The 23,934-nt window shown below is 47.2% G+C and overlaps 10 protein-coding genes and 1 non-coding gene across 11 annotated transcripts; 6 read left to right on the plus strand and 5 right to left on the minus strand.

Moving 5' to 3' along the window:
• Positions 1 to 481: 481 nt before the first annotated feature.
• Positions 482 to 2,467, minus strand: F9C07_2287148 (putative amino acid transporter). The gene is made up of 5 exons (XM_041295503.2): positions 2,034 to 2,467; positions 1,719 to 1,980; positions 1,471 to 1,662; positions 1,026 to 1,414; positions 482 to 964 (listed from the first exon to the last, which is right to left on the minus strand). The coding sequence occupies exons 1-5, from the start codon at positions 2,175 to 2,177 to the stop codon at positions 542 to 544; spliced, it is 1,410 nt and encodes a 469-aa protein (XP_041151464.1). The 5' UTR covers positions 2,178 to 2,467; the 3' UTR covers positions 482 to 541.
• A 1,022-nt stretch (positions 2,468 to 3,489) lies between these two features.
• F9C07_2236720 (Aldehyde/histidinol dehydrogenase) lies at positions 3,490 to 3,930 on the plus strand (the record flags this gene model as incomplete). The annotated part of the gene is made up of 2 exons (XM_071509999.1): positions 3,490 to 3,609; positions 3,697 to 3,930. 2 exons carry the CDS (start codon positions 3,490 to 3,492, stop codon positions 3,928 to 3,930), a joined length of 354 nt encoding a protein of 117 aa, XP_071367272.1.
• Positions 3,931 to 4,512: 582 nt separating this feature from the next.
• Positions 4,513 to 5,928, minus strand: F9C07_12475 (F-box domain protein; the record flags this gene model as incomplete). The annotated part of the gene is made up of 2 exons (XM_041295502.1): positions 4,513 to 5,619; positions 5,680 to 5,928. 2 exons carry the CDS (start codon positions 5,926 to 5,928, stop codon positions 4,513 to 4,515), a joined length of 1,356 nt encoding a protein of 451 aa, XP_041151463.1.
• Positions 5,929 to 7,049: 1,121 nt separating this feature from the next.
• F9C07_1925725 (uncharacterized protein) lies at positions 7,050 to 7,665 on the plus strand. The gene is made up of 2 exons (XM_071508488.1): positions 7,050 to 7,460; positions 7,551 to 7,665. Exons 1-2 carry the CDS (start codon positions 7,184 to 7,186, stop codon positions 7,553 to 7,555), a joined length of 282 nt encoding a protein of 93 aa, XP_071367273.1. The 5' UTR covers positions 7,050 to 7,183; the 3' UTR covers positions 7,556 to 7,665.
• Positions 7,666 to 8,933: 1,268 nt separating this feature from the next.
• Positions 8,934 to 9,526, plus strand: F9C07_12476 (putative muramidase; the record flags this gene model as incomplete). Its single annotated transcript, XM_041295507.1, has 2 exons — positions 8,934 to 9,174; positions 9,237 to 9,526. 2 exons carry the CDS (start codon positions 8,934 to 8,936, stop codon positions 9,524 to 9,526), a joined length of 531 nt encoding a protein of 176 aa, XP_041151462.1.
• A 2,558-nt stretch (positions 9,527 to 12,084) lies between these two features.
• F9C07_t245 lies at positions 12,085 to 12,156 on the minus strand. Its single transcript has one exon. It is a non-coding gene; the product is annotated as a tRNA-Met (tRNA).
• A 563-nt stretch (positions 12,157 to 12,719) lies between these two features.
• F9C07_1925775 (uncharacterized protein) lies at positions 12,720 to 14,143 on the minus strand. Its single transcript, XM_041295488.2, has 2 exons — positions 13,771 to 14,143; positions 12,720 to 13,704 (listed from the first exon to the last, which is right to left on the minus strand). Exons 1-2 carry the CDS (start codon positions 14,060 to 14,062, stop codon positions 13,169 to 13,171), a joined length of 828 nt encoding a protein of 275 aa, XP_041151461.1. The 5' UTR covers positions 14,063 to 14,143; the 3' UTR covers positions 12,720 to 13,168.
• A 509-nt stretch (positions 14,144 to 14,652) lies between these two features.
• Positions 14,653 to 15,486, plus strand: F9C07_2173607 (uncharacterized protein). Its single transcript, XM_041295501.2, has 3 exons — positions 14,653 to 14,837; positions 14,930 to 15,014; positions 15,088 to 15,486. The coding sequence occupies exons 2-3, from the start codon at positions 14,958 to 14,960 to the stop codon at positions 15,403 to 15,405; spliced, it is 375 nt and encodes a 124-aa protein (XP_041151460.1). The 5' UTR covers positions 14,653 to 14,837; positions 14,930 to 14,957; the 3' UTR covers positions 15,406 to 15,486.
• A 35-nt stretch (positions 15,487 to 15,521) lies between these two features.
• Positions 15,522 to 16,547, plus strand: F9C07_2287153 (uncharacterized protein; the record flags this gene model as incomplete). Its single annotated transcript, XM_071510881.1, has 2 exons — positions 15,522 to 15,736; positions 15,800 to 16,547. Exons 1-2 carry the CDS (start codon positions 15,555 to 15,557, stop codon positions 16,545 to 16,547), a joined length of 930 nt encoding a protein of 309 aa, XP_071367274.1. The 5' UTR covers positions 15,522 to 15,554.
• Positions 16,548 to 19,427: 2,880 nt separating this feature from the next.
• Positions 19,428 to 19,966, plus strand: F9C07_2173611 (uncharacterized protein). The gene is made up of 2 exons (XM_041295499.2): positions 19,428 to 19,470; positions 19,526 to 19,966. The coding sequence occupies exons 1-2, from the start codon at positions 19,444 to 19,446 to the stop codon at positions 19,709 to 19,711; spliced, it is 213 nt and encodes a 70-aa protein (XP_041151458.1). The 5' UTR covers positions 19,428 to 19,443; the 3' UTR covers positions 19,712 to 19,966.
• A 908-nt stretch (positions 19,967 to 20,874) lies between these two features.
• Positions 20,875 to 23,817, minus strand: F9C07_2287154 (uncharacterized protein). The gene is made up of 7 exons (XM_071510882.1): positions 23,489 to 23,817; positions 23,304 to 23,440; positions 23,067 to 23,242; positions 22,527 to 23,017; positions 22,289 to 22,464; positions 21,711 to 22,238; positions 20,875 to 21,648 (listed from the first exon to the last, which is right to left on the minus strand). The coding sequence occupies exons 1-7, from the start codon at positions 23,570 to 23,572 to the stop codon at positions 21,402 to 21,404; spliced, it is 1,839 nt and encodes a 612-aa protein (XP_071367275.1). The 5' UTR covers positions 23,573 to 23,817; the 3' UTR covers positions 20,875 to 21,401.
• Between the last annotated feature and the right edge of the window lie 117 nt (positions 23,818 to 23,934).

The raw sequence follows: 23,934 nt of genomic DNA on the forward strand, positions 1-23,934 counted from the left end.
TATATACTAGAACTATCTTCGATAGCGGGTAATATCATATAACCCCTTTTCTTAGAGCCGAAAGTTAATCTTTCTTAAGCTACTGGATCTATTAAAAAACGCCGTATTTATATAATAAAAGATTCTATCTATAGAGAAGATACGAGGAAGATAATATAGCCTGTACTGGGTATGGCATTCGTCTGCAATGGGGCATACATATGGGTAAAACAGCCCACTAGTTAATCAACCGGAGTCCTCTGTATCTAAATTTCTTGGTTGGTCCAAGAATATGGATCTGTTGTGTTTGTCAGTGAGCAACGCCGGTGAAAGCGCTTTGGATGACTGGATAGGGCTATTCAAGATGGCCGACACCCGATTTAAGTTCCTGAATGCCTGGAAACCCCCGAAAAGCACAATGTGGTTCATTGAAGTCGAGTGGCAGCCCTAAGGCTGATATCCTCTGTAGCGAGCTATTCTGCTCGACCAAGAATAAAAATCTGCTGAACTGGCATAAACTGTCCTTCATAATTCAATGATACATATTCGTAGTTCTCTATCCTTATACAGAGTTGGAGTTGTCAGCGCAAGACCAAACACCCGATCCACCATTAGTCCTGAAAGAGTCAATAATCCCAACAACAGACCCATATGTGCCAGCCACCATCAAAAATGTGCCGCAGACAACAACAAAGACGTTCCAGCATACTCCGAGGGTCCACTTATGCGATCGCTGTTCTCTCCCCCTGTTCCAATTATCATACAACCACATGCAACCACTCGGTTGGAAACTCTGTAGCGTTCCCAGCAAAGCCCCGATAAAAGAGATGAGACTATCAAAATTAGGAATGGCACTTGCAATAATGTACGCAACGACAGCAACACCCAGGACACAGCCAATCCAGGTCCCCCAGTGCACAAGTGTATTCGCGACAAGGTGTTTCGACCCTCGCAGCATTCGGACAAAGAAATGCTTGCTCGCCAGCTATGCATATGTCAATTACCGTTCACTTTAGGGACTGGAGTAACAGATAATAGTGCCTTACATGCGTACAGATCGTTGCACTCGCTAATAGACCCGGAAGAGAAATGCCATAGGCAATCTGTTTAATCAACCTTCCCGCGGAACCAAGGGCAGGCGAGGCAACGTAGGATCCGCAGTAGTAGTACACCACGATCCCAATTGTCACGTAGATCACTGTGACAACGGTTTGGCATGCGACTAAGGACTTTGTGTAGTGACGAGGATCACGCATTTCGGCTATGATCGGGAAGAAAAAAGGTACACCGCCGTAGGCAAAGATGAGGGTACAAATTGCTGATATTCCATCGGCGAAGCTGGGATTATTGACAATTTGATAGTCTGAAACCCATGGGCCTGGCGGTGCGGCATAAGGGCGGTCCTCTACGCCGACCCCGATTGTGACGATGAGGACTAAAAGGTTTGTAAATAAGGTGGTATATCGAGAGATGCAAATAAAGGATTCTTACTGGCAATGAGAATACATGCCAACCCACCCCACGCAATAACAGTCACGCGGCTCAGAGTACGGATAATTGCAAGACAAAACACCCCAATAGCGGCGACAGCAACGAAGATAGTTGTGCAAGCTCCATGGGTTGAGATCGCATTCAGAGCGATCGAGATGCCAAGTATACCGGAAGCAGCAACAAATGTCAGATCTATATACGTATTTTGTTAGTTTTATTATAAGAGCTCGCACAGGTAGCTAACTCACAAAGAATGAATCCGGCTCCGAGGACCTCACGTCCAACTGGGCCGAACATGAGCCCAGCCGCGTCGTCAATACCATACACTTCACGGTGGTTGAGCTTAAAGCTGCCGACCATGTAACTGCACCAGCAGTTGATAATCGCTATTGCAACCAGGCAAAGCACTCCAGGCACCAGGCCCAATGTATCAAATGCAGATGGGATAGACAGTACACCCAAGCCGATTTGAGTTTTCATCATTAGGACTGACGTTCCTACCCATCCTAGCTAAGAATTATCAGTCTCAACAGAGAATAAGAATCCGCATGACACAAGTATACATTGCGATAATTAGGGCCGTCCCCTTCAATAACACCGAATACGGCATCTTCTGTCACAGCCGGTTTAAGATCCTCTTCGCCCACCGGGGACGGTATATTGGCCGCGGTTCCGATATCTTCTTTCTTCCTATGTATGATATCCATACTTTCGATAAGATTGAATGAGACAGGAAGTTACCAAAAGTAGACGGGAGGAGATTATATTTTTGTTTTCTTTCTCACGGTCCCATACTCCGGAGTCATGGACTTCTTCCGTCCCCAACCCCAGGTTCTCCACAGTGGATACTTACCATTTGAGATTTTTATCGCGTAAGACAAACCAATTGCCGATAAGATACACTATTTCTCAACGTGGAGTCAATTCGTACACGAATAAAAGTTTCAACAATCCTACACCGCACGGTAGAGTTCGTGCGGCATAAGTCTACAAATGCCGGAAGTTCCGTGACCGGAGGTCCATCACCAGCGATATAGGGCTTAACCCGGCTTTTCACCGGCAGATTAAATCTGGGTACATAATAGTTTCTGATTTACTATATTAAAACGTTGGCTGCTCATGCAATATTATATAACTTGATCTCCTGACTGATTAGATTACAATTTGATCCCTTCAAGTTGAAAGTCATTAGGCTTCAAGTATTTACTTCAAGTATGGGGAACTACTAGAGTGAGTGTTCTTCAGGTTGGCGGGCTTGAGATTTTGTTCCCGACCTCGGCCCGAAGACCAATTCAAATATAGACCATCTTAGTCTCACCTTTCAAGATCTATCAGTGGGGAAAGTGATAGCTATGCACATCTATTGGATTTGAAACTACGATGGTGGCAATTTTCCACAGTAGAGGACGTTGCATTGACGCGATTGTAGGCTGTGCGAAGACAAAGAGTGTCGCACCGATGATATCTTTGCATCACACGTAGGCACTTTGCTCTCTTTCCTGTGTCCCTATATGTGTTGAGCGAATTTCGTATCATAGTGTCGGGTAGAAGAAGACCGGTAAGTGGAGAATGTGATCTTGATGGCGCGTTTGCGAAAGCGGGAAAGATATATAAACAAGCGTGAGGTACTTGCAAGCTACCCACAAATGCTTTACCCTGGGAGAGTTTCAAACAGCCAGCTACTTAGAGGGGGTTAATTCCCTAGGCGGTCAAGTTAGAAATAATTTGTAAACTTCGGTCACAGTGTGAAGTCAATGACAATTTTTCTTGTATGTACAACTGATGACGATCATCTGGAATGTCCGAGAGTCAATGTCTCCTACCGAAGCACTGTAGTGATGGGCTGAAAAAGGTGTGAATTCGAGTGCACAGACAAGTCTGCCGCGCGGATCTAACAGTCGAACTCGTCGAATATAACTCAAAATATTATCGGCCACTCGAGTTATGTGGTAACAGTCCATTCCTAACTTTCGACGACAGTGATCTTGACCAAGCCTTGGCTGTACTGATGATTTTAAAATGGCGTACGGCCGGACAGGCATGCACTCATGCCAACCGAGTCTACTCCAAAGTGGCGTTTACACCAAGTTCCTGTCCATGCTAGTCAACACCACAAAGAAAATCCAAGTTGGCCATGACGTAGCCCCTGGCACAACAATGGGGTAGTTGACATCAACTCAAGGCTTGGATAAGATGGAACGGCACATTGCTGACGCTACTTCCAAGGGTGCAATAGTTCCCTGTGGCGGGAAGACATTGACGAACCTACCTGGAAACCTTTTCGCGCCCACAATCATTTCTGGAATGATACCCTCCATGCTGACGAGTCAAGAGGAGATCTTTGGCCCTCCTCTGGGGCTGTATCGCTTCAAGACAGAGGAGGAAGCCGTCCAGATGGCAAATGATACTAGCATGGGCCTTGCCTCATACTTCTTCACCAAAGATATAAGTCTCACGTGAGGTTACTTGAGAGCCTTGAAGCCGGAATGGTGGGAAGAACACAGGTAATGCTGCCATTACCGACTGCCTTATACTGGTCTTGCTCACCATTCCATAGGAAGCGCCTCTGCAGCTGAGTCACCTTTTGGAGGTATCAAGGCTTCCGGGTATGGAAAGATGTCGCAATAGACGAGTAGCTGATTTCGAAGACTGGGGCTTTGACTGTTGAGCCTCTGTCGAAAGTTTAATTCATTCACAACTTAATCATATCGGGTTGATCGCAATATTCCACGAGGACTGTTAGAGGGCGCACTAAAGTATACGCTACTTCGCTTCGTCAACTTCGTTGCGGGATGGAGTCGTGGTGGTGGAGCATCGTGTTTACTGTGCAGAATCTGAAAAGTTGTCGAGACCGGGCTTACTGCGTCGCGATCCAATACTCCACGTGTCAATGAAACTGAGGAACTAAGGACTTTAAGACAGGAGACTGTTTCCCAGGAAATGTTTAGACCTCTGTTAATTTGCACTTGTAGATCCTGTGCACGGTGCGTGGTGCTTCAGTATGCACCATCTGAATATACCCCCACATTCCTCGCATTCTCGTTATCGATATTCCGTATCGAGTAGGTCCTCAACCTCTCTATAGTCTACCGACCAGGACTCAGGTGCGCTTTGGCCTATACTCTGCAGCAAGAGCCGCAGAGCGTTCCTATCCTCTTCATCACATTCCGGTGCCACTTTCTCATTATCCCGAGCATTACCGCGACCGGTCATGTACGGGCTCGGGCCATATCCGTCATAGCACACCATATACCGATCGTTCATGAGACCAATATTGATGTTTGCCTCCTTCTCAAACGGCATCCCGTCCGACCAGCACGTTGTTCCCATGCGAAAGTGCCGAAGAAGTGGCAAGCGTGTCCGAAAGGTGTCAAAGAGATCATGCCATCTTTTTTCGTATGAACGGTAGTGTTTGCTCAAGCTAGGGCAATCCTCGCGGATTCGGACCTCCATCTCCGTTTTCTCGAAAGAACAGCGTCCTATATTCTCCTTTGTAATACCTACATCATACAAGATCGTACAGTCATCCAGGTATAGCTCTGCAAGAGTCGCTTCATGTGAAACGATCCACTCCACGTGCGCGTCCTGCGCGAAGCCGAAATTGCCAAGCGCTAGGGTCTTAAGCCGAGGGAAGTGAATCCCTTTAAGGTCCAGCTTCGGGAAGAATCCCCAGTAATTATCGCAATAAATCGTCAAATTCTCCAGCGATCCCATGGTGGGCTTCAGCCAGGCGAAGGGCATCTCTGCGAAGAACTCGTGGGGCTCGGGGAACTCTAGATCCTCCTCTGGACTTGCTTCGTGGTGCTCAGTCGCTATGTTCAACCGGAGCGACTGAAGACCACACAGCACCTTAGCCATCATAGCGCGAGTGTCTGTGTCTTTAATGGTGAGATCTTGTAGATTACAGATCCCCAGCTCTTTGATGGGTACGTCCAAGGATGTCAGCCAGGAGAAGAACACGTGGAGAACTTCCTCGCGGTAGGTGGGCGGTTGGGGCCATTCGCTACGCCACATTTCTACTCCATCATCATCAACGCAACAATTCTTATCAAAGCGTAGCACGGTGCTTTGCACGTTCGGGAAGCGTTTGAGCTGCAAGATGGCGTCTTTGAATGGTTCAGTAAGGGTGCAATCTGGATCCCCCCATTCCTTGTATAGTTAGTTCTCTTGTTTGCGACTCGTGAAATATATATGGGCCAGTCAACCTACAGAGTCATTGTAACAGGTGTTGATGTAAATCTTCCTTACCAACGACCGCAATATCGTGTTGTTTGAGATGTTACGAACTCTTTCATAGCTTTCTTCGTCGGGGAACAGGTGCACGGTGTGGAATAGTTCCCGCGAGACAAATTGCGCCAGCGTGCGACATGTCTGGCGCAGCTGTTTTAAGGCCGATTGATCGATATGCGAGATCACTCGCGCGAGAAGTTCACCGGGCAGATGAAGGAGCTGTGGCATTGTGGGATTGCAGGTCGGAGAGCGCGACTAGTAGAGTGATGGAGTGATGGGGTCACGCGCTATATAACCACGGCCCACAGAACGATCCGTCTACGGCAGCCTAAAACGGACGGTAGCCTACGGAGTAAATCGACAAACGGTTAGTACGTACAGTGCATATCCGTTATAGACACGCACAACATTTTAATTTGTCAATTTAGCCTGCCGTACGAATTTACTCCAGCTGGTAAGTAGTATCCCACCGGTGAAAAGAAGAGTCGTGAAGATTTCTAAAATATTACAAATCTCCACCCAGAATAATGACCAGACGATTTAGAGACGAAAATAGTGTACACACAAGGATTCAAACCCACGCAGAGGGGACGGGTTACCGCTACCCCATATTCCCAACCCAGCGGAGAATCATTATCTCAAGGTGGAAACACTTGTATATGGACATCATTGGTAGAGAATAACATGGGGGTGCTATCAATATTTTGATTCCATTCTTATTTCACAGTCTGAAGACATTATGACTGATTTACATGATCAGAAAAGATCGAAGCACGTTTAACTGTGCCTTCTTCATTATGGCCGCACAGGGAAATATAAAGAAGCCAAGGTGTTCTTGACACCGTTCAAATCACCAATTACAATAGATGGCCGAGTTGAACCGGCATCGACAGACCACAATATCACCGACTATTTGTCCAACAGTTATACGTATAAGTAATAGTCAATTCGTCTCGTAGATGCTGACTCTCGAACATCAGTATTGGTATAGACCTACCCCGTAGCACAATACTAGAACTGCTTCCTTAGGATGACTGTATGATCCCTGTTCTTGAGATGAGAGGGAAACTGAGACTGGCGCCAAACATTCCAACATGCATTCAGCAGGCAGGGGGTTAGCCCAGCAATATCGCTTACAGTGTGCCGGGTGTTAGAAGGGTAATGATAATGTAGGAAGACCAGCGCACAGCGAGATATGTGTTTGTTATACGTCATAGTGGTTTCTGTACAATATTTGTACGATCCTCTCCTTTATTAATGGGTAGGCGACCCGGATATCTACAACCATACTTATTCTAATTTTAGATTTATCATCGAAGGCTATGGGGTCAGTTTCTTGCGAACTTCGAGCGTGACCAAGCGTGACCTGGAAGTGATCGCGCTCTCCGAATAACTAGGTAATTGGTCAGTCCACCATGCATGGTTGTTTCGCAAGTTACGTTAGTTAGACGTGCGTTTAGGCCTCCTGTAGATGATCGGGTAGATGCATAAAGGCTGTTATCTAATACTTCTTGGGTTAAACTGGTATAGTTTGGCACACATCACCTTGCCTGAAATTGAGCCCTGGGGGTTTAGTAACTGCATACATGGTATACCGGTTTCTGGAGTGGTATTCAACCCTTCTAACACTCCATTGAGGGCCTCGGACAGCAACAACAACAACAACAACAACAGTCCCTTTCGCCGTCTTTCTGGTGGTCATCAGCTTGCTATCTTGCAAGCTCCTCTCAGCATCTTCGAGCATGGGCTGTCTTCCCTGAGTTAGTTTCGCCTGCCACCATCCCATTGATTATCTCAGGCACACAGCATTGCTGGGGTCACACATAAAAGTGGGCTGAATCCTTCCACAGAGTAACACCTACTCACCCTCGGGGGCGGCCCCCGTTATTTTTACGATCACGAGCCCGAGCCTCATATCAGACATCAATCCGACTCGCGGAACATCGACTAACAAATTACCAATCGTAATAAGGGCATTAATCCTGGTGGCCTTGTACAGACACCAGTTACTCGTGTAGCGGCCCATATTCTCTACATATCAACGACACCCGGCTAGATAATGAGAGGGAGGGTCTTACAGTTTACCCAGACTCTCAAGTACTGTAACTGCTCCGCCAATCCGGACATTGATACGGTGGCAATTGGTACCTATGGTAAAAATCGGTGCTCGCCTTAGTGATCTTACCAGGTATGGCACCAGGTATGGCACTTCACAGCCCAGTTTGTGGCTGCGACAGATGAAGAGATGCGCCATCAATCGCGCACTCAGGCGTTCAATGTCTCGAAATTTACTGCATGTCCAACTTGAGGAAGTGCTACCATGGTGGTCTCTGATGTGTATTTCTAACCTCCACAACACCAATTTTGATCCTTGCAAGGGCACAACCGTCCCATCAGCTGCAGAAACTCTTTCGGCGGCCATGACCAGTAGCATCTGCGCTTAGACGTCTTCCAAGATCAGCCCACTACCCGGGAGTGCATTCCCGGGAGTGCAAGTACCACTAGTCTAGGAAGCATGGGTACCGGCAATTTTTGCATTTCCCGCCTCTATCCCTTCCGTGTGACCAGTTGATTAGCTCTTGTAGGGGCTCATAATCAAATGATCCCCTTCCTTGGCCGCCAATCAACTAGTTGTACGTAAGTGAAATTTGCCACTACAGTCTGTTGTATGTAACTCTTGACCTGTAAGCTGCATATTGGTGCATACTTAGTAGCTCTTGGCAGAGGTGAAGGCTGGCGCGATGTCACTATGCTGGAAGCCGTCTGACATCCAATCGTTAAAGCCCCGGCTGATCCGGCAGCAGTGGCCGGGCTTGCATACGGATGTGGCTGCGGTAGATTGTCTTCATGTAACCCTGACCCCGCATTTAAATCAGTGACATCGCCAATACATTGAGAAGCTGAAAGACATTGTTAATGTTGAGTGGCACCGGCTGTAGAAAGATGCACATCCGGCTGCAGCATACCTGATATACTCGGAGCGGGGATCCTGGTACTCAAGTGAGACATTCCTCCAGAATTGTCATACTCATGTATACCCAGAATGTGCTAGATTCCTCGACTACACGGCCGTTCAGTGTAGCGGTTACGTCGTTACTTCTAAAAATACTGCAGGAGGACGTGAAGCCATAGGTATAAAAGCAGGCCAGTGACTGCATGACCAAGAAAGATGATCAACATAGCAACTTCAGCTTACACGATTCTACGATACAAGAAACTAAGTATCTAAAAACATGGTTTACCGGACCACTCTTGTCCTGGGCTTGCTCCTACAGCTGCTGTCTGTCAGCGCTGGCACAACGCTCGCCACAACCACCACATCCTCATCAAAACATGAGCCAACCCAACCAGGTATACCATCCAACTGTGACAAGTTCCATCTCGTCGCGGCCGGGGATCAGTGCGGTACCATCGAGGCCAAGTACGGCATCACCGACGCCCAATTCAAAGCCTGGAATCCTACTATAAACTCTGGTATGTCCTTTCTATCTAACCCATGGCATGCTACAACTAACTCTTGAGTTCCTTGATGCTAGGATGCACCAACCTCTGGCTAGACTACTACGTCTGCGTCCACGTCCCGGATGACACGACGACGACAACAACAACGAGTAAACCACCCGGGCCCACGGACACTCCCGAGCCGCGAATGCCCGGCATTGTGAGCAACTGTAAGAAGTATTACCTGGTTAAAAAGGGTGATGACTGTTACTCGATCGATACTGCCGCGGGTATTACGCTCGCTCAGTTCCGCTCGTGGAATACGATGATTGATGCGGCCTGTACCAATTTGTGGGTGGATTATTACGTCTGCATAGGTGTTTAGTCTTAGTTGTTCCTTTTGCAAAAGTATGAGATACTATCTGTTGTTGTTCGGAGAGCGAGGGACTGATGGGTTGGTGAAGGCCTGTTTATGAGGATTCTTATTTGCGTTGTACTACGTGGATCATGTTAATTCATAATGTGCTACGAGTCAGGATTTACTAATGAGGGACCTATAGTTAGCGCAAGGGTGTAATAATCGAGCTATATCCACATCTTGGCGGGGAGCAGAATGGAAACCAGAATTAGGTCTTGGTTAACGGGGATTATCGTATTTCCAGTTGAGTCGATAATGATTTATAATCTCAATGCAATTTGTGATGCACAATGCCTCTCACATTCAAGTCCAGTTTCTGAGCCCATTCCACAAATTCATAGCCATTTTCGAGCGTCGGATTATGGATAAATCATGATGAAGCGGGCATTGGATATCCTGTCACCTAATCATAACTGGCCTACTCGCCTTCATATCCGGAATTTCCCAGTCTCATTGGCTTAAATTTACCTCGTATATTTGACACTTATAAGGAGGATGTAGGATCATGGTCCCACGACATACTTGAAAAAGCTCTGTAATTTGGTAGATGTGGTTTCGGAAGAATAGGGCTTGATGGCATGTTCGTCTCAACCTTCCTTTGCGCATTCCAATCCATTTGTCCCTAATTACATATTTCTACATTTCTGTCTGGTGCCTGATGAACAATATGTTAAGTAAACGTCTACCATATGATTCGTTGCGTAAAGGAAGAACTAAAAGTTTCCCGGTCCATGTTAGCCAGCTGCGTCGTCTACATTGTCTTTATGTTCTAGTATAAGTAACGGACTTGTTTGACTGGTTCCTCAATCTGACTAGTTGAGCTGACGCTATTTTGCTGATCTTGACTAGAGAGCGCCCGATAGCACGCGGTTATCGAACCAGTGTTGTAGTTAGATATGCAAATAGCGCATTTAGCATTTAACTAAACATGTAGAGGAGAGATTAGTGTCAAAAACTAAACCTGGAGCTCTTTGACGTTGAGAGTTGTACTGCAAGTGGAAGTCTAATACAATAGTCAGTATTAATTTATTTCCTACTAGTCTTCTGAATCTTTTCCTGTCTATTTAACAAAGACAAGCGCATTTTGTAGATACAGAACATACCCTGTCATGGGTTAAGACTTCGGACCTTTTTCATACTCAGGCAACGCCCATTTCACCATCCATTCAGACGCAAGGACCTCCTTAGCAGAAGGCCGACTTTCAGGCTTAAAAGAAACCATTGACCTTAGCATCGAAAGAAGAGCGTCTCTCTCAGCTGGCTCAAATGGTGGCATCTTTCATACCTGTCGAGGCTGCTGTACACTGTCTTCGAAACGGTCCTCAAATGATCGATACGACTCCCGATTTATCGGCTTTCCGTCCTCGCTACACCTTTTGTGCCGCGCATCCCATTAGTTAGGGAACACACAATTACCTGATATACGCACGGTGTGGAAGATCTGTGACCTTGCAGGCAGGTGTTTCAAGGATAACCACCCCAAATCATCTTGGATCAACGATGTGCATTCGCGTATCCTGGACTGGGCCCTATATTGCTCTGGCTCGGCACGACATCCCGGGCCCTCATAAAGTATGGATGTGCCCCTTTTGAGAGCCTCTGGACCCACAGAATCAGTAGCTTCACAATCTCCCGTACCCTCATACCTGAGATCCGAGGACGAAGAGAAGATTGTAGTCACTGGGAAACAGTAAAGAAACACGAAATAACTCAAGAACGGCATTCTATCTCTAGTATCCTCTTCTGAGGATTCTCTTACGAAGAAATAGGCTACATGAGGGCCAATAGAATGTGGATTCTCTATGTAGTCACTACAGCGTAAGATATGAAGACAATTTAATCAAACCATAGGAAATGCCGAGACGGTACAGACACCAAGAGAATACAGATATTGTATAGTATGGTAAGAGTTCCTCTTCGTGATCGATTCTTCGGAGTACCGAAATGACTTTTTTACACAAAGGAAGTCTGGTACGAGGGGTATAAATACGCTGTAGGCTGACGAAGAGAGTTGATCCCTGGGCTTATTTTCTGTCCTATTGACATGACACGCCTTTGCTAACCAGAAAGAACGAAGGCTCCCACTTATTCCAGTCAGTGAGTTCTGCCTGGCCCAGCCGGTATCATATGATTTCTGGTCGCCGGAGCCGTAACTTTCACGGCCAGCATCGTAAAGCAGTGCCTCGAGAGCTAGCAAAAGGGGACTGGGATATCAATCTTGTGGAATTTGGTCATCACAGATTGTACTACTCTATGTACAGGTTGTTGATCAATGATATCGCAAACCCTGCATTCCGCTTTCCCGCCTTCTTCGCAAGTGGCATCTTGCATTTCACAAAGTCTCCGTTCATTGATGTCGAGCAGCACCCCGCGATAATAACCACTGGAGCTGGAGGCGGGTTCGGATGTGCTCTTATCGCGCATAGCTTCCGCGATTTTAACCCATGGAAATCCACGAAGGCCCCACCTTCGAATCCACACCAGATAACTAAAAGAAATTCAAAAAAAAAAAAAAAAATAAAGCGTAGCATGTGCTGGTTTCGATCCAGCGACTTCCAGGTTATGAGCCTGGCATTCTTCCCCTGAATTAACATGCTGTGATTGATGAAAAGTATCATTTATATATATTCTATGAGTCAGTAGACAGCAGATGGCTACGAGTGCCGGCTTCGTCCGTTTTTGGAGATCCACAGGACGATCATTCTCGGTAGTTGCCTTTGAGACTACTTAATCTTCTTAAGGCAAGGCTCGGAGGAAGCCATCGTTCTCAGCGATGGTCAAAATAAGGAAACGCTGGTGAACATACCGTTCGTTGTTGGATTGCGATTACCTCTTCTTACCAAGTAAGTCATTGTGTAATCCAGACAGGTTTGTATAGCAGCAGAGCGAGCACTCGTTCACAAATCTATCGCTTCGGATTTTAAGGCTGCTCTCACTGGGGCTATCGCTAACTTAAAAGGGGAGTATACAGTCGCTCCGACTCTAATCTCAAGCCAAGTAGCAGACGCAAATCGAAGGTTGATTGCAGACGCTGTTGTCGTGAACTTACCCTGGTGAGGTCATCTTCACGTAGTCTTGTAAATTCCAGTCCTCGCTAGACAAGACAGACTAAATCAACACGGGATAGAATATACCTCAAAGCCTACTGCGGCACCTTGTATTGAAATTGTTCTTTTTATTATTGTCCCGTCAATAGTAAGTGCAGCAGGCAGACTTTGTCTATCAAGTGAAAGTTCCAGAACAAGGTGTGTAGGGCGTATCCCACACCAAGAGCCTCAAGTCGACATGACATGTATTTTAGCGTCGAGGGATCATGGCAATGTTACACATTCTTCGACGTCAAGACGGCTGGTAGATGATTGACCGAGTATGTACCCCGCTACCATTCCAGGAGTCCGATATAGACTCCTAAATTGAGCATGAATATCGAGAAAATGTATATTCCAGTCAAAGTACGCGTGGCCAATCCTAATTATACCCATTATACATATGCCGTAAATCCGCCAACGCGTTCTGCTTATATCGAAGCCATGACAGATGATAAAAGAAAAGACTCGCTATCATAAACTCCAGTTGTGAATTTGCCTGAATCCAGGCGTTCCACTCTCATCACTTGTTGTAGGCCCCAGGTGGCAACTCCGCAACACGGTACTCGTTATGACCCATCTCGACCGGGGGCGCAGCCTGCATTTGTGGTACCGGAGCGTACTGGTAGGCCATCGTAGCCTTCAACTGATCCATTTCTCTTCTTGCAGAGACTGACTTCTTTCTCTCCCAGGCACCCCACATCAACGCACTGCCTGCAATGATACCCAATGGGAGACCGAGTCCCAAACCGATAGCAAGCTTCGTTGACTGGTCGTCGGATTTCTCCGGTTTCTCTGATGATGTGTCATTCCCTGATGAGGTGTCGTTACTATTACCAGCGGGATGAGTGGCGCTAGAGCTAGGAGAAGACGTCGAGGCCACGGATGCCAATGCGGCGACACCGGGGATAACGGTGCCAGTTGGGACAGGGAACGGTCCATCACCCGAGCACTTGATTCCGTCCGACGAGGAGGAGCTTACGACAGAGCCGCAGCAAAACTGGTGGTTGGCGATGTCGGCGTTGACAACGGGGTATCCGGATGTCGGGTTTGCGCGGGCTATGTTTTATCATTAAATTTAGCGTCTTTAAGGATGAGGTTAGCTGGCAACAGGTTAAGGCTTACCACATGGTCTTGCAGCCACGCAATCGCCACCCCAGTTTATGTCGGTGCAACTGCCTCGTGATAGAACCATATCGCCGGTGCTTTGGACCCAACAAAGACCGTTTGACATGCAGATGTCATTTTTGTTACAGCAGTGAGTCGTCTCTTTTGTGCTGCAGGGAACGTCGTCGATGGCGACTGTCTTTTCGTCGACCATATAACACGTTCGGTTATCCGCTGCTGACGCTGTGCTGGATAATAATGGGACGAGGAGTATTAGGCGAGAAACGCCGAGAACCAACGACGATCTCATTGCTGTTCAACTATCCTTTTCTCGACCGCAAGAAATAATGATGTTATCGTTCAAACCCAAAACCCCGGAGTTCCATACAACGGACGAGCAAGAAAGGTAGGGGAGGGAGCAAAGCAGAAGGGAAGTTCTCCTTTTCTCGGTCTTCGTCTGACATGACTGGATCTAAAAGAAAAATGACAACGCAAAGGATTGCGACTGTGTTGAGTTAAATTCAGGGACAAATAGGACGAGGCTGGAGGGGTTTGCAGAATTGTTTGCTGCTGGGGCCAAAAAGGGTCTGTTGGTTAAGTCGGCTGCCGATCGTGCGGCTGTGTCGGCAGTCATCATTTCAATTCGCCATGAAACTTGGGATCTTCATGGAGAGACCCTGTTCAATCCAGGTGGATATTGCGATCGGTGCATTTAGGCTGACCAAAACTCCTTCGCCAATGTGCAGCTAGTCTGGAAACGGCTAGTTGTACAGTTTCTTCTTCAATCTCCGACCCTACATTGGCCTGACGTTGTAGTATCAAACCTTAAAATAGTCGTTCAGTGAAAGGTGAAGTGCCACAATATATAAAGCACTGTAAGGAATCTTGATTCACAGGTGGTCGCGAATTCCCCACTGGACAGGCGGCTCATGAAAACACCTGTCTATAGGCTGTCGGACATTCAATGAACCATTGAATAATATCTGAAGAAACCATTAGCCATACTGAGAACATGGTGACGGTGGACTAAACCTAAATGTCACTCTTCACTCATGGCTGACTCACCCGGACCCCGTAGTTAAATAGTTCGTTATATCTTAGCCTCTCTCATCCTCCAGTCCTTTCTATTATCTGGAAATCGACAGCATTCTAACTCCAGTCTCGCCTGAACCGACAGACACTTTACCAAAGCAATTGCCACTGAAATGGAGAACCCAAATGCGAACTCCCCCAACCCCCACACCGAGCTTATGGACAACGCCGTAAGTAGTAACAATGCACGTCCAAGCATTCATCCTACATTCATGTGGTCTCACTGATGGTGTGTATTTCCAGGCCGCCAGAATCCCAGAGGGATGGACCTGTGATCCGGGCTACCTGCAGCGGTTCTTTCGCCCCGGAACCGGGCGACGGGATATGGCCCAGTACTACGGGCTGACTGACCCCACACTGGTACTCATGGAGACTCCTGATACCGGTTCAATGGGGTACATTATCTTTTCTGGAGGACGGTACTACGGTGGGGATTTGATGTCAGACTATATGTTCGAGATCACAAGGCCTACGACCTTCCCTGAAATTCTACGCGCCATTGATGAACAGGACTTTCGAGGTCTCAGAAAGAAGAAAATCAAACCTGCGATGGAAGAATGAATGTATATCCTAAATGGTATAACGTGGCAGATCGCTCCTGCCGGAACGGGCAGTAAGAACGAATCATAATATTCTATCCCACACAAAGCAATGTAATATAGTAGTATCTAAGTAGCATATTATTCAGCTATTCGGAGGACCATCTCAGAATGTCTGAACAGCTTCTGCCGTGGCTAAATGGCCAGTTTGACTTTCGGCTGGCGTATACATACAGTCACAACCAAGTCGTTGCGAGCTTGCAAGCCATCGTAGATAACCCCGGGGTACACGGGGTCCCCTCCGAAAATGTACCAGACCTGGTGTTAATACACCAGGATATATGCACGCTTCGGTAAGCTACTGAGATGTATGAAGCAGGGGGGCTTTGAATATCACTGACTCAATGCCATGGAAGCACCCCCGATGGCCCCGACTACCTCACTCCCCCTCCTCCACAAAACATCTACCGGGCCGGGAGCTCTAACTGGCCTCATTCAATCTCCAGTATTGAGCTTCGAACATCGGTGTATGACGGGCTCCCGTACTGGGCTCTGCCAGATCTCCTTGGGCTCTTCCTGAGCAAACTAGGCAGGGCTCCTGTTGGAGCAACTAAGCGCAATTTTTACCTTCCCCTCGCCGCTGTCTTCGGACAGTGGTGCGCCAAGCTGATCGTGGTGCGCCTGAGATATACCCCTAGGGTGTACCAATGTAGCTGGACCGATGGAGGGGAGTTTTGCCTTGGAGCTTCGAGAGGAGGATTTGCCGTCGGTCCAGAGTTGGGATCTTGGCTGGCCGTGGTGGACCGAGCTCGGTATGGGCTTGTGAGGTCGGAGTTGCTGTCGCTCCAAAATTTTTCCCAGGTCTGGACACCCACGATACGACAGAGAGGGAGATATGGATGGCCTTTCGGTCGCTGTGGGGAGACATATCCTTTTCGTAGGCTGCTGATGAATCGCGATTCTAACGAGGCACAGCGAGTGTCTGGGCTGGCTCTGAGCAACGACTATATCCAAACCGCACCTGTTTACGATGATACACTCTCTGGGGATATCTGGCAGAGCCTGTGGGATCCATGCGCCAACTGCCAAGTACTTATCCGCATTCACGGGGGGCAGCTCACTAATTTCCACCGCTGGACTGGAAGCGCAGGCGCCCCACCCTGATTGTTGGATCGACGGCCAGTCGGCTCGCAGAAGACCTTGGACATGTCTCGAAAAGGTCCCACCTGTACCTATTGACCAGGTCAGGCGTCTTGAGGGTGAAGGGAAGAAAATACCGGATCCCGGTAGGGGCCTCACTCCTTCGCTGGAGTCTGGGAGCCATCCTTTGCGGCCTGACACACCCAAAGGACCTACCACCGTCTAGCGGAATAGAAACCGCGTTACCAAACTCCGAAGGGAAACGTTGAAAACCGGGTGGTCCTGACACAGCCACTGACATCGACAACCTGGATATGTTGCTGAAATGTCCCGCGGAAAGAAAACCGTCGTCATGAAACTCCGAAGGAAAACGTAGGGAAAACCGGGTGGCTCTAACAAAGCCACTGTCACAACCTGGATATGTTGTTAAAATGTCCCGCGGAAAGCAAACCGTCGTCAAGAAACTCCGAAGGAAAACGTAGGGAAAACCGGGTGGCTCTAACACAGCCACTGACAGCGACAACCTTGGGCATGTTGTTAAAAGGCCTTCCCCCGCTGGGGACCCCGACTTGTTCACACCCATGTGCGTCTAGACGCTACGGTGTCGGGGATCAGTAACCTTTCGCCCTTCTATAGCTGAAAGCTTTGCAGCAGAAAAAGGAAACATTCAATTGCGAAAGGTGAAGCCAACGTGAACGACCCATATGCCAGCTGGCTCGGCCCATCAAATCAAACGTTCCGTCTGCCTGTTAGCAACGATGCGTCCGCTACCAACCAGCCTGCTGTCCCGCCGTCTCCATTCTTGCCCAGGTCTGCGAGAAACAAGTTTAAACTATTCCAAACCACTCGTGTCATATCTCTTTCATTGTGTCTTGGATTCTCCATAACGTGATGTGTCGCAAGGTTCCGCAAGGTCAACCTAGAAATCTGCCAATTAGGTACTTGCGATGGTTACCTACCTGGGGACCACATCCATCCATATCAACTATATCGTGTCATATCGCTTCTAGAATGTCCGCGCTGTCAACATTTGGCGTGGGACGAGACCATTCAATCTCTTATCGACAAAATCGCTCCCGTATAGACTTCCTCAGACAATGTCCAAGCCCATACCCAGCCCGAAGTTATAGGGATATCCTAAGCCAATTCGGCATTGGGCCCAGTTGTCACTATCCAGCTTTGAGAGAGCTCAAAATCTGGGGAATAATGTTAAGCGTGTTGCCACTCGGCCAAAATACCTTTGGTATTTGGTCGTGCCTCCAACCGAATAATACGGCCAACAAATAATAATCAGCGAAGGCTGATCACCGAATACGTGTCGGTGGGCTTTGCCTTTAGCCGCAGTTACATTTTTATCGGTGGTCGTTGTTGCTAAGCTCCTTCTTGGTTGGAGTACAGCATGGGCTGTAGACGGCTTCTTTGTCGCGCTGGCGATGCTTGCCTCCATGTGGACTACTTATATGAGAAGCTGAAATCGCTATACGGATCACCTAAACCCCCGAGTGTTAGTGTAGTGAGGCTCCGTGCGAAGCCAGGCATAGTTCATCAGGGTAGGTGGAGAAGCCTGATAGTGAATCGTGCTTCTTGTTCTGAAAGATTGGTATCGGGGTTACTGCACCAGAGAGAGTCCTGTTACATGACCCTGCAAAGTCTCAGCGACTGAACAACTCCTAAGTGATTTCGAGATGGCCCACTCTGAAAAATGCAGCCCTGCTACATGGACGCCACTTTCCCTACCGCCCACTATCCCCGAGAAAACAGGGCTCTTTGAGATTTGACCCCAGCTTGTACGAGGGTAAGCAGCCCCAGCCGGCCAATTATCTGTGGCGTCTAGCTCTAATCAGATAATCTACGGTTAGTACTCTATCTACCTCGGTTCAGTGGTGCTCATTCCATGCGATATTCATCTTTGGTGAAAAGAAACTAACCAGTGGAACTGCATGGCGTCCATTTCAGAGCTCATTGACTGCTGAAGCTTAGAAGGGCCCATCAGACTGTATCCGGTTTGACTTTGGGCCGTCATAACGAACCAGTGTGGGATAGTTATCCCCAGGCTTCTCTCCCTAGGATAAAACTAAAATACTTCAGCCCGGGGAACGCACTAAAGGGAGAATAGAGCCCGTGTGGCGAAGCTATCAAGCTCGCACTTTAAAACCGAAAAGCTGAATTTTCTAGTACAAATTTTAACCATTCCATAGAGGCCATCAGCCGGGTGGGCGTAGAAGGGTGAAAGGATCATTTATTCAATCTATTTGCAATCCCATTCAATTCAAAATCCTAGTATGTAGTAGTATATTACATCTTAATCCCACTCGACCAAAATGCCAATGACATCCCCAACATTACCTATTTTTAAGCACCTTGTCTCTGTCTAAATTAAAGCTTCATTGCCAATCCACTCACATACTAGACAATAATACTTCACACTAGCTTTGGATCAACAGGGAGCCTCCGTACCAAAAGTATTCTGAGGAATATATAAGTAGTAAAGAATATGATATATACAAAAGATACCGGGCCTGATAAAAAGAATACCTCGGGGATGTGAACGGGTTTAATATAGATCTTGAAAATATCCGAGCACAAGAAGATTGGAAGATTTAGAACGCTAGTGATTTAACATAGGATATTTAAATATTGGATTACCCTCGAGAAAGCCCAAGATCCCTGGATCAGCAGGTTGATAGGAGCTTATAAGCACTAGTGATGCTGACTGGGTAACAGGGCAATATATTCACTCTCCCATATGAGTCCTGGTGTTGTCCCTAGCTCTTAGCCCGCAGAATCTCCTACCAACTTTCTTCCATTATCGCTTCTTTGTATCTCCTCCCCTCACTTCTTCCCACGTCCACCCTCATCATCAAACGACCCTGTCCCCTAATCTCAGTCCCTCTCCATCATCATCTTCGAATCCTCAACAATGGCCAGTATCATCAAAGAGCGCGACGTCAGTATAACCCCAAACTCCTCAGCGTGCGATCTCAACTAACAGAAACCCGAAGTGCGGTCCAGTTCCCATCTCCGCAGATACCCTTGGGGAATTCTATCTCAACGAACTTACTGCGATTGAAGAACAGTACCACAAGCTCCCCGAAGCAGTTATACTGGATGCTAAGTTCAAAACGAGCTCAGGCGACGTCCGCATCGAGCTCCCTATGGCTTTCAGTGGCCCTATGCTATTTAACTGATCCAATACTGATAACCTTCTGCGACTTATCTCACTGCCACCGAACGGACCACCAAGGAGGAGAGAAAGACCGCATTTGGAAACATGTTTTCTGAGTTGTCCAGACAAGGGCCCATTTGCAGGTTTGAACTTACATGTGCGCTTGGAGCTTAAGATCGAGTCTATGTAGAAGGGGATTCGCTGGGCAAAGGGCAGGGTTTGGGCGGGACATGCGAGCGCTTCTGTTTACTTCTATCGTCCTTGATCACGTTTTGTCGATGCCATTTCTCGGATTATTCTTGTGACAATATCTGTTTCTAAGGCTCTAATTTCGCCCGTTCTAATATTTCGGTATCTCAGTAACCAGAAATGAACAGGATATAAAGCCAAAGCTATGGAGTAGAAAGGGTTTCTGTAAGCTTTCTTTGAGAGATATATATTATAGCTATATTACTGGTATCGTGGGCCAGGAGCTCAAGGATGTATAAAAGAAGAGGAGATTCTATCCTATATAGTCCATATTATATTATGTACATGTACTAAGTTTTAAGTTTAATTATTTCTGGTTCCTGAGATATCGAAGTATCAAACAAACCTAATTTATACGGGATAGAGAGTCGCGAAACAAAACATCTCAACCGGTCAAATCGCAATATCGCCGTTAATAGAACAAACTCACTTACTAAACTTTGATAGAATACGGGTTCAGTCTTTCATTCGTCAAGCATTGGAATCAATTCTGGAAACTGGTCGATCATGTATGGATCTCCCCAAAGGCCACGGAGATTTTGGGAAGGGTGCTGATTTTGGGAAAATGGTGCTGGATTTCAATTGAGGAATAGTGACACTATATAATCCTTTACAAGTAACAAGCTGATACATACGACCATAGGGTGTGGAGAACAGGGCTTCCCGTCCGCTCAGCCGTACTTAAGCCACACGCCGGGAGGTTAGTAGTTGGGTGGGTGACCACCAGCGAATCCCTCCTGTTGTATGTATCTTTCTTTTTGCGTTGTCGATTGAATAGATGCGGCTATCTTTCTGGCTTGTGCCGTACTACTGTAGACAGGTATCGATGTACGAGAGTCGTTGTCGCATTGTCATTGCACTACATGTTGAAATGGGATGGTGAAGCCAACAGGCAGATTCATGCTCTGTAAGCTCAAGGAAAATCTAAATCGAATGAAAAGTTTGGTCAAGCTTGAAAAAAAAAAAAAAAAAAAAAAAAGAAAGAAAGAAAGAAAAAAGAAAGAAGACCTCATATGTGCGCCGCTAGATATTCTAAACATCAAGGTAAGTTGGGGGAGTTATTTCATATCTCTCAAACTTCCGCTGAACCGTATGCTTCATCTGGTGCTAATGAAGGTCTACACTGTTCAAAGCAATTTTCGACTGCCCTAAATTCTAACCCATAGCCTCAGCTCAGAACTTGGCGTGAAAGCTTCAGTTCTTCACGGGTCCCCCTATTTATGCCCCTGGGACTAAGCCAGGAAGGCGACACCAAATTAAGATTCGGTATGCCATCTTGAACTATTTCTAGACTGTGTATAACTCTATACTAAACTCTGTAACTGTGAATTTCCTTCTGTAAACTTGCCGCTTTCCCAGATTGATTCCCGCCGATGGTATTATCTCTGACGGTTGAGTACGTTATACCACCATATCATAAACAAAGATCATGTCACTCATTACCCGTATATCTCGATCAGCTCTTAAGAGTATGCTTTGTGCACCATAGAATAGGCCATCCCAAGACACTCTCGCGACGTGTGAAGAAAAAAGGTGAACTCAGCTAAACTCGGGCTTTCCGACAGTCCATTCCCGGTTGCACATGTAGAAAGGCGGGAGATCATCGCTTCCATTAACTCCAGATTGCTCTGAACCGCAGTACTATTAGGATTGTCAAGTACACTTGCGAACAGGATATTGAATGCAGCGAAGATGTAGAGGGTTACAAGTCTGGTCCTTGTTAGTTTTTCGTATCATGCAAGGGACAGAGAGAATAGAGAATCTTTAGATACCGGATCCCATACGGCCACCACCCGGGGGGAAGGGCCTTCAACATAAGCGCCGTCTGGCGGGCAGCGCCTACACATGCCGTCTGAGAGAATTCCGTAGCTCGAGACCGCGTAAGGGTCTTTGGGGCCCGGAAGAAGATTTGTGTCTGATGCAATAAAATAACGGTATTGTGGTACGCACATAGAAGTGACACAAAGGGAGACTTGAGACGGCCGGGTAGTTGGGTCACAAATTCCATAGCATGGGAAGGCTCCACTGGTAAGGTTCGTTGAAAACTTGTTAGTTCTAGTTGCAATGCCTGTATAGTGGAAGACTGTTCATGCAGGAACGTCTTCATGGCCTTTGTGGTGTAGAGAGACGTATATATCTTGTGTCGGATGACGCTTAGACGACGAAACCAAGTTAAGAAATCCATATCAGAAAGACCGGAACTTTGAGCCATAGACTCGTATACCCAGTCTGGATGGGGGCTGTCTATACCAAGATCGGCTGAGGCATCGCTGGGTGGCAGTCCTTGCCCCGGACGGTATCTGTGAGAGTTAGTTAGGCTGATTTAATGTGGCCCCTAGCTAGGACCTACAGCTCTTCCATCATGTAACCAAGAGACAGAATGAACATTGGTTGGTCCTGTTCTCTACATGTAGGTCGTGGGACTGCGGAGGTACCATGGATTCCAAACTGGGAACATGAGCGTATTGCGATAGTCAATAGGTTCTGATACATGGGTGTTTCAAACCCATTGCATGAAAGAAAGACCTGTCGGGGTAACATTAGCAACCGTCTGATCAAGGCAAGACAGAATACCGTATCACACGCACGATGCCCATTAGTGCTTGAATGGCCATAAGATCGGGCTTGCGTAATAGAAGCTCTGGCACAGCGGCCATTGCATTCTTGTAGTACACATTCGACTTGGTTCTAGCGCCACTCTGGCTAGGTTGATGCATGGATCGGTAGCGATAGCCAATTGCCAATGTTATGTTAAGGCCAGCCCACCACGATGGATCGCGCGGTCGCCTTCGCTCATAGCTGTTATTCAGAAGCTCTGTGAAAGTATTAGGATGGAATAGCGGAAATATGTCTGTCGTATAGGTGAAGAACGTGTTTAGGACTTCAACAGCCTCTCGTTGTGGAGGTAGTGCGGTGAATACTGGCAGTCGACCGTTACTAAAATACTTGTTCGGAAAGCTTTCTTTTGAAGACAGGGAGTCATTGATACTGTCTCGAAGGGGTCCGAGTTGACAACCCATCTCACACTGTAACCATTCTTCCCATTGAGCTGACAAAGAATACAATGGCGTTTTACATGCTGAGAGCCATTAGTGATGGGAAGCAATGAGTTGACAGCGAAGACTCACAGATCAAGCTAAGCCAGTCGTGAAGGAACGTCCTTGTCCATTGCTTATACGCGATGAACTCATTGACTAGCCCTGCCTCCACCCCAGGTTGGCTTCGGATGCACTCTTTTCGTTGCGCATGGAAGGAGTCGCTCACTCGCACAACCGAAGATTGCGGTCTCTGTTTATTCCGATTTCTGTAGCGACACATTAGTGATCCACATGGGGCTTTCTGGGCGTGGGACCCAGATTCCTTACTTGATACCAAGACGCCGAGATACACGCGATCGAACCGTCCGGACGCAAACCGCACCTCGGCGTTCACAAACAGAACACGTAGAATGGTCGGGTGCTGTTTCGCATTTTACTTTCCATCTCCGACAGAGCTCACAAGCCTATATCTGTCGGTTAGAGCGTGTGACATCTTCGCAGGGGTGCCGTACAATTTGGCGTTGGCCCGGTGTTTCTTCGCTAGTAGTGTTTGACATTTCGCTTGCCCTTCGGTCCCCCTGCACTAAAGGTTCCATTGTTCAAATTGAATAAAACTAGATAACAATATCGGCTTGCCAAGATAGTGGCGTGAACTGGTTAGAGGAACAGAAGGCTGAGAACGAAAGAGTTGAGCCCGGGCATAACTCTAATGGTCCGTAATGCACCATTCGCATGTCATAGGGATTTGTGCTCAAGGCCAAGGGTCCACCTGTCTGTGGGGACACCGGAGTTCAACATCGGGGAGATCTTACCGTAACATTACACTCCCTGCATAAGAAGGTAACCCTAAAATATGCTTGTATTGGAGGCTGTCAAGACGGTGCAGGATGGGTCCACAGCTCAATCCCTACTCATCATCTATATTGACTGGCTTCTTTCATAGGCAATTGACGTCAAG

This window comes from Aspergillus flavus, chromosome 8 (genome assembly GCF_009017415.1).
Source record: "Aspergillus flavus chromosome 8, complete sequence".
Taxonomy (NCBI): Eukaryota; Fungi; Ascomycota; class Eurotiomycetes; order Eurotiales; family Aspergillaceae; genus Aspergillus; species Aspergillus flavus.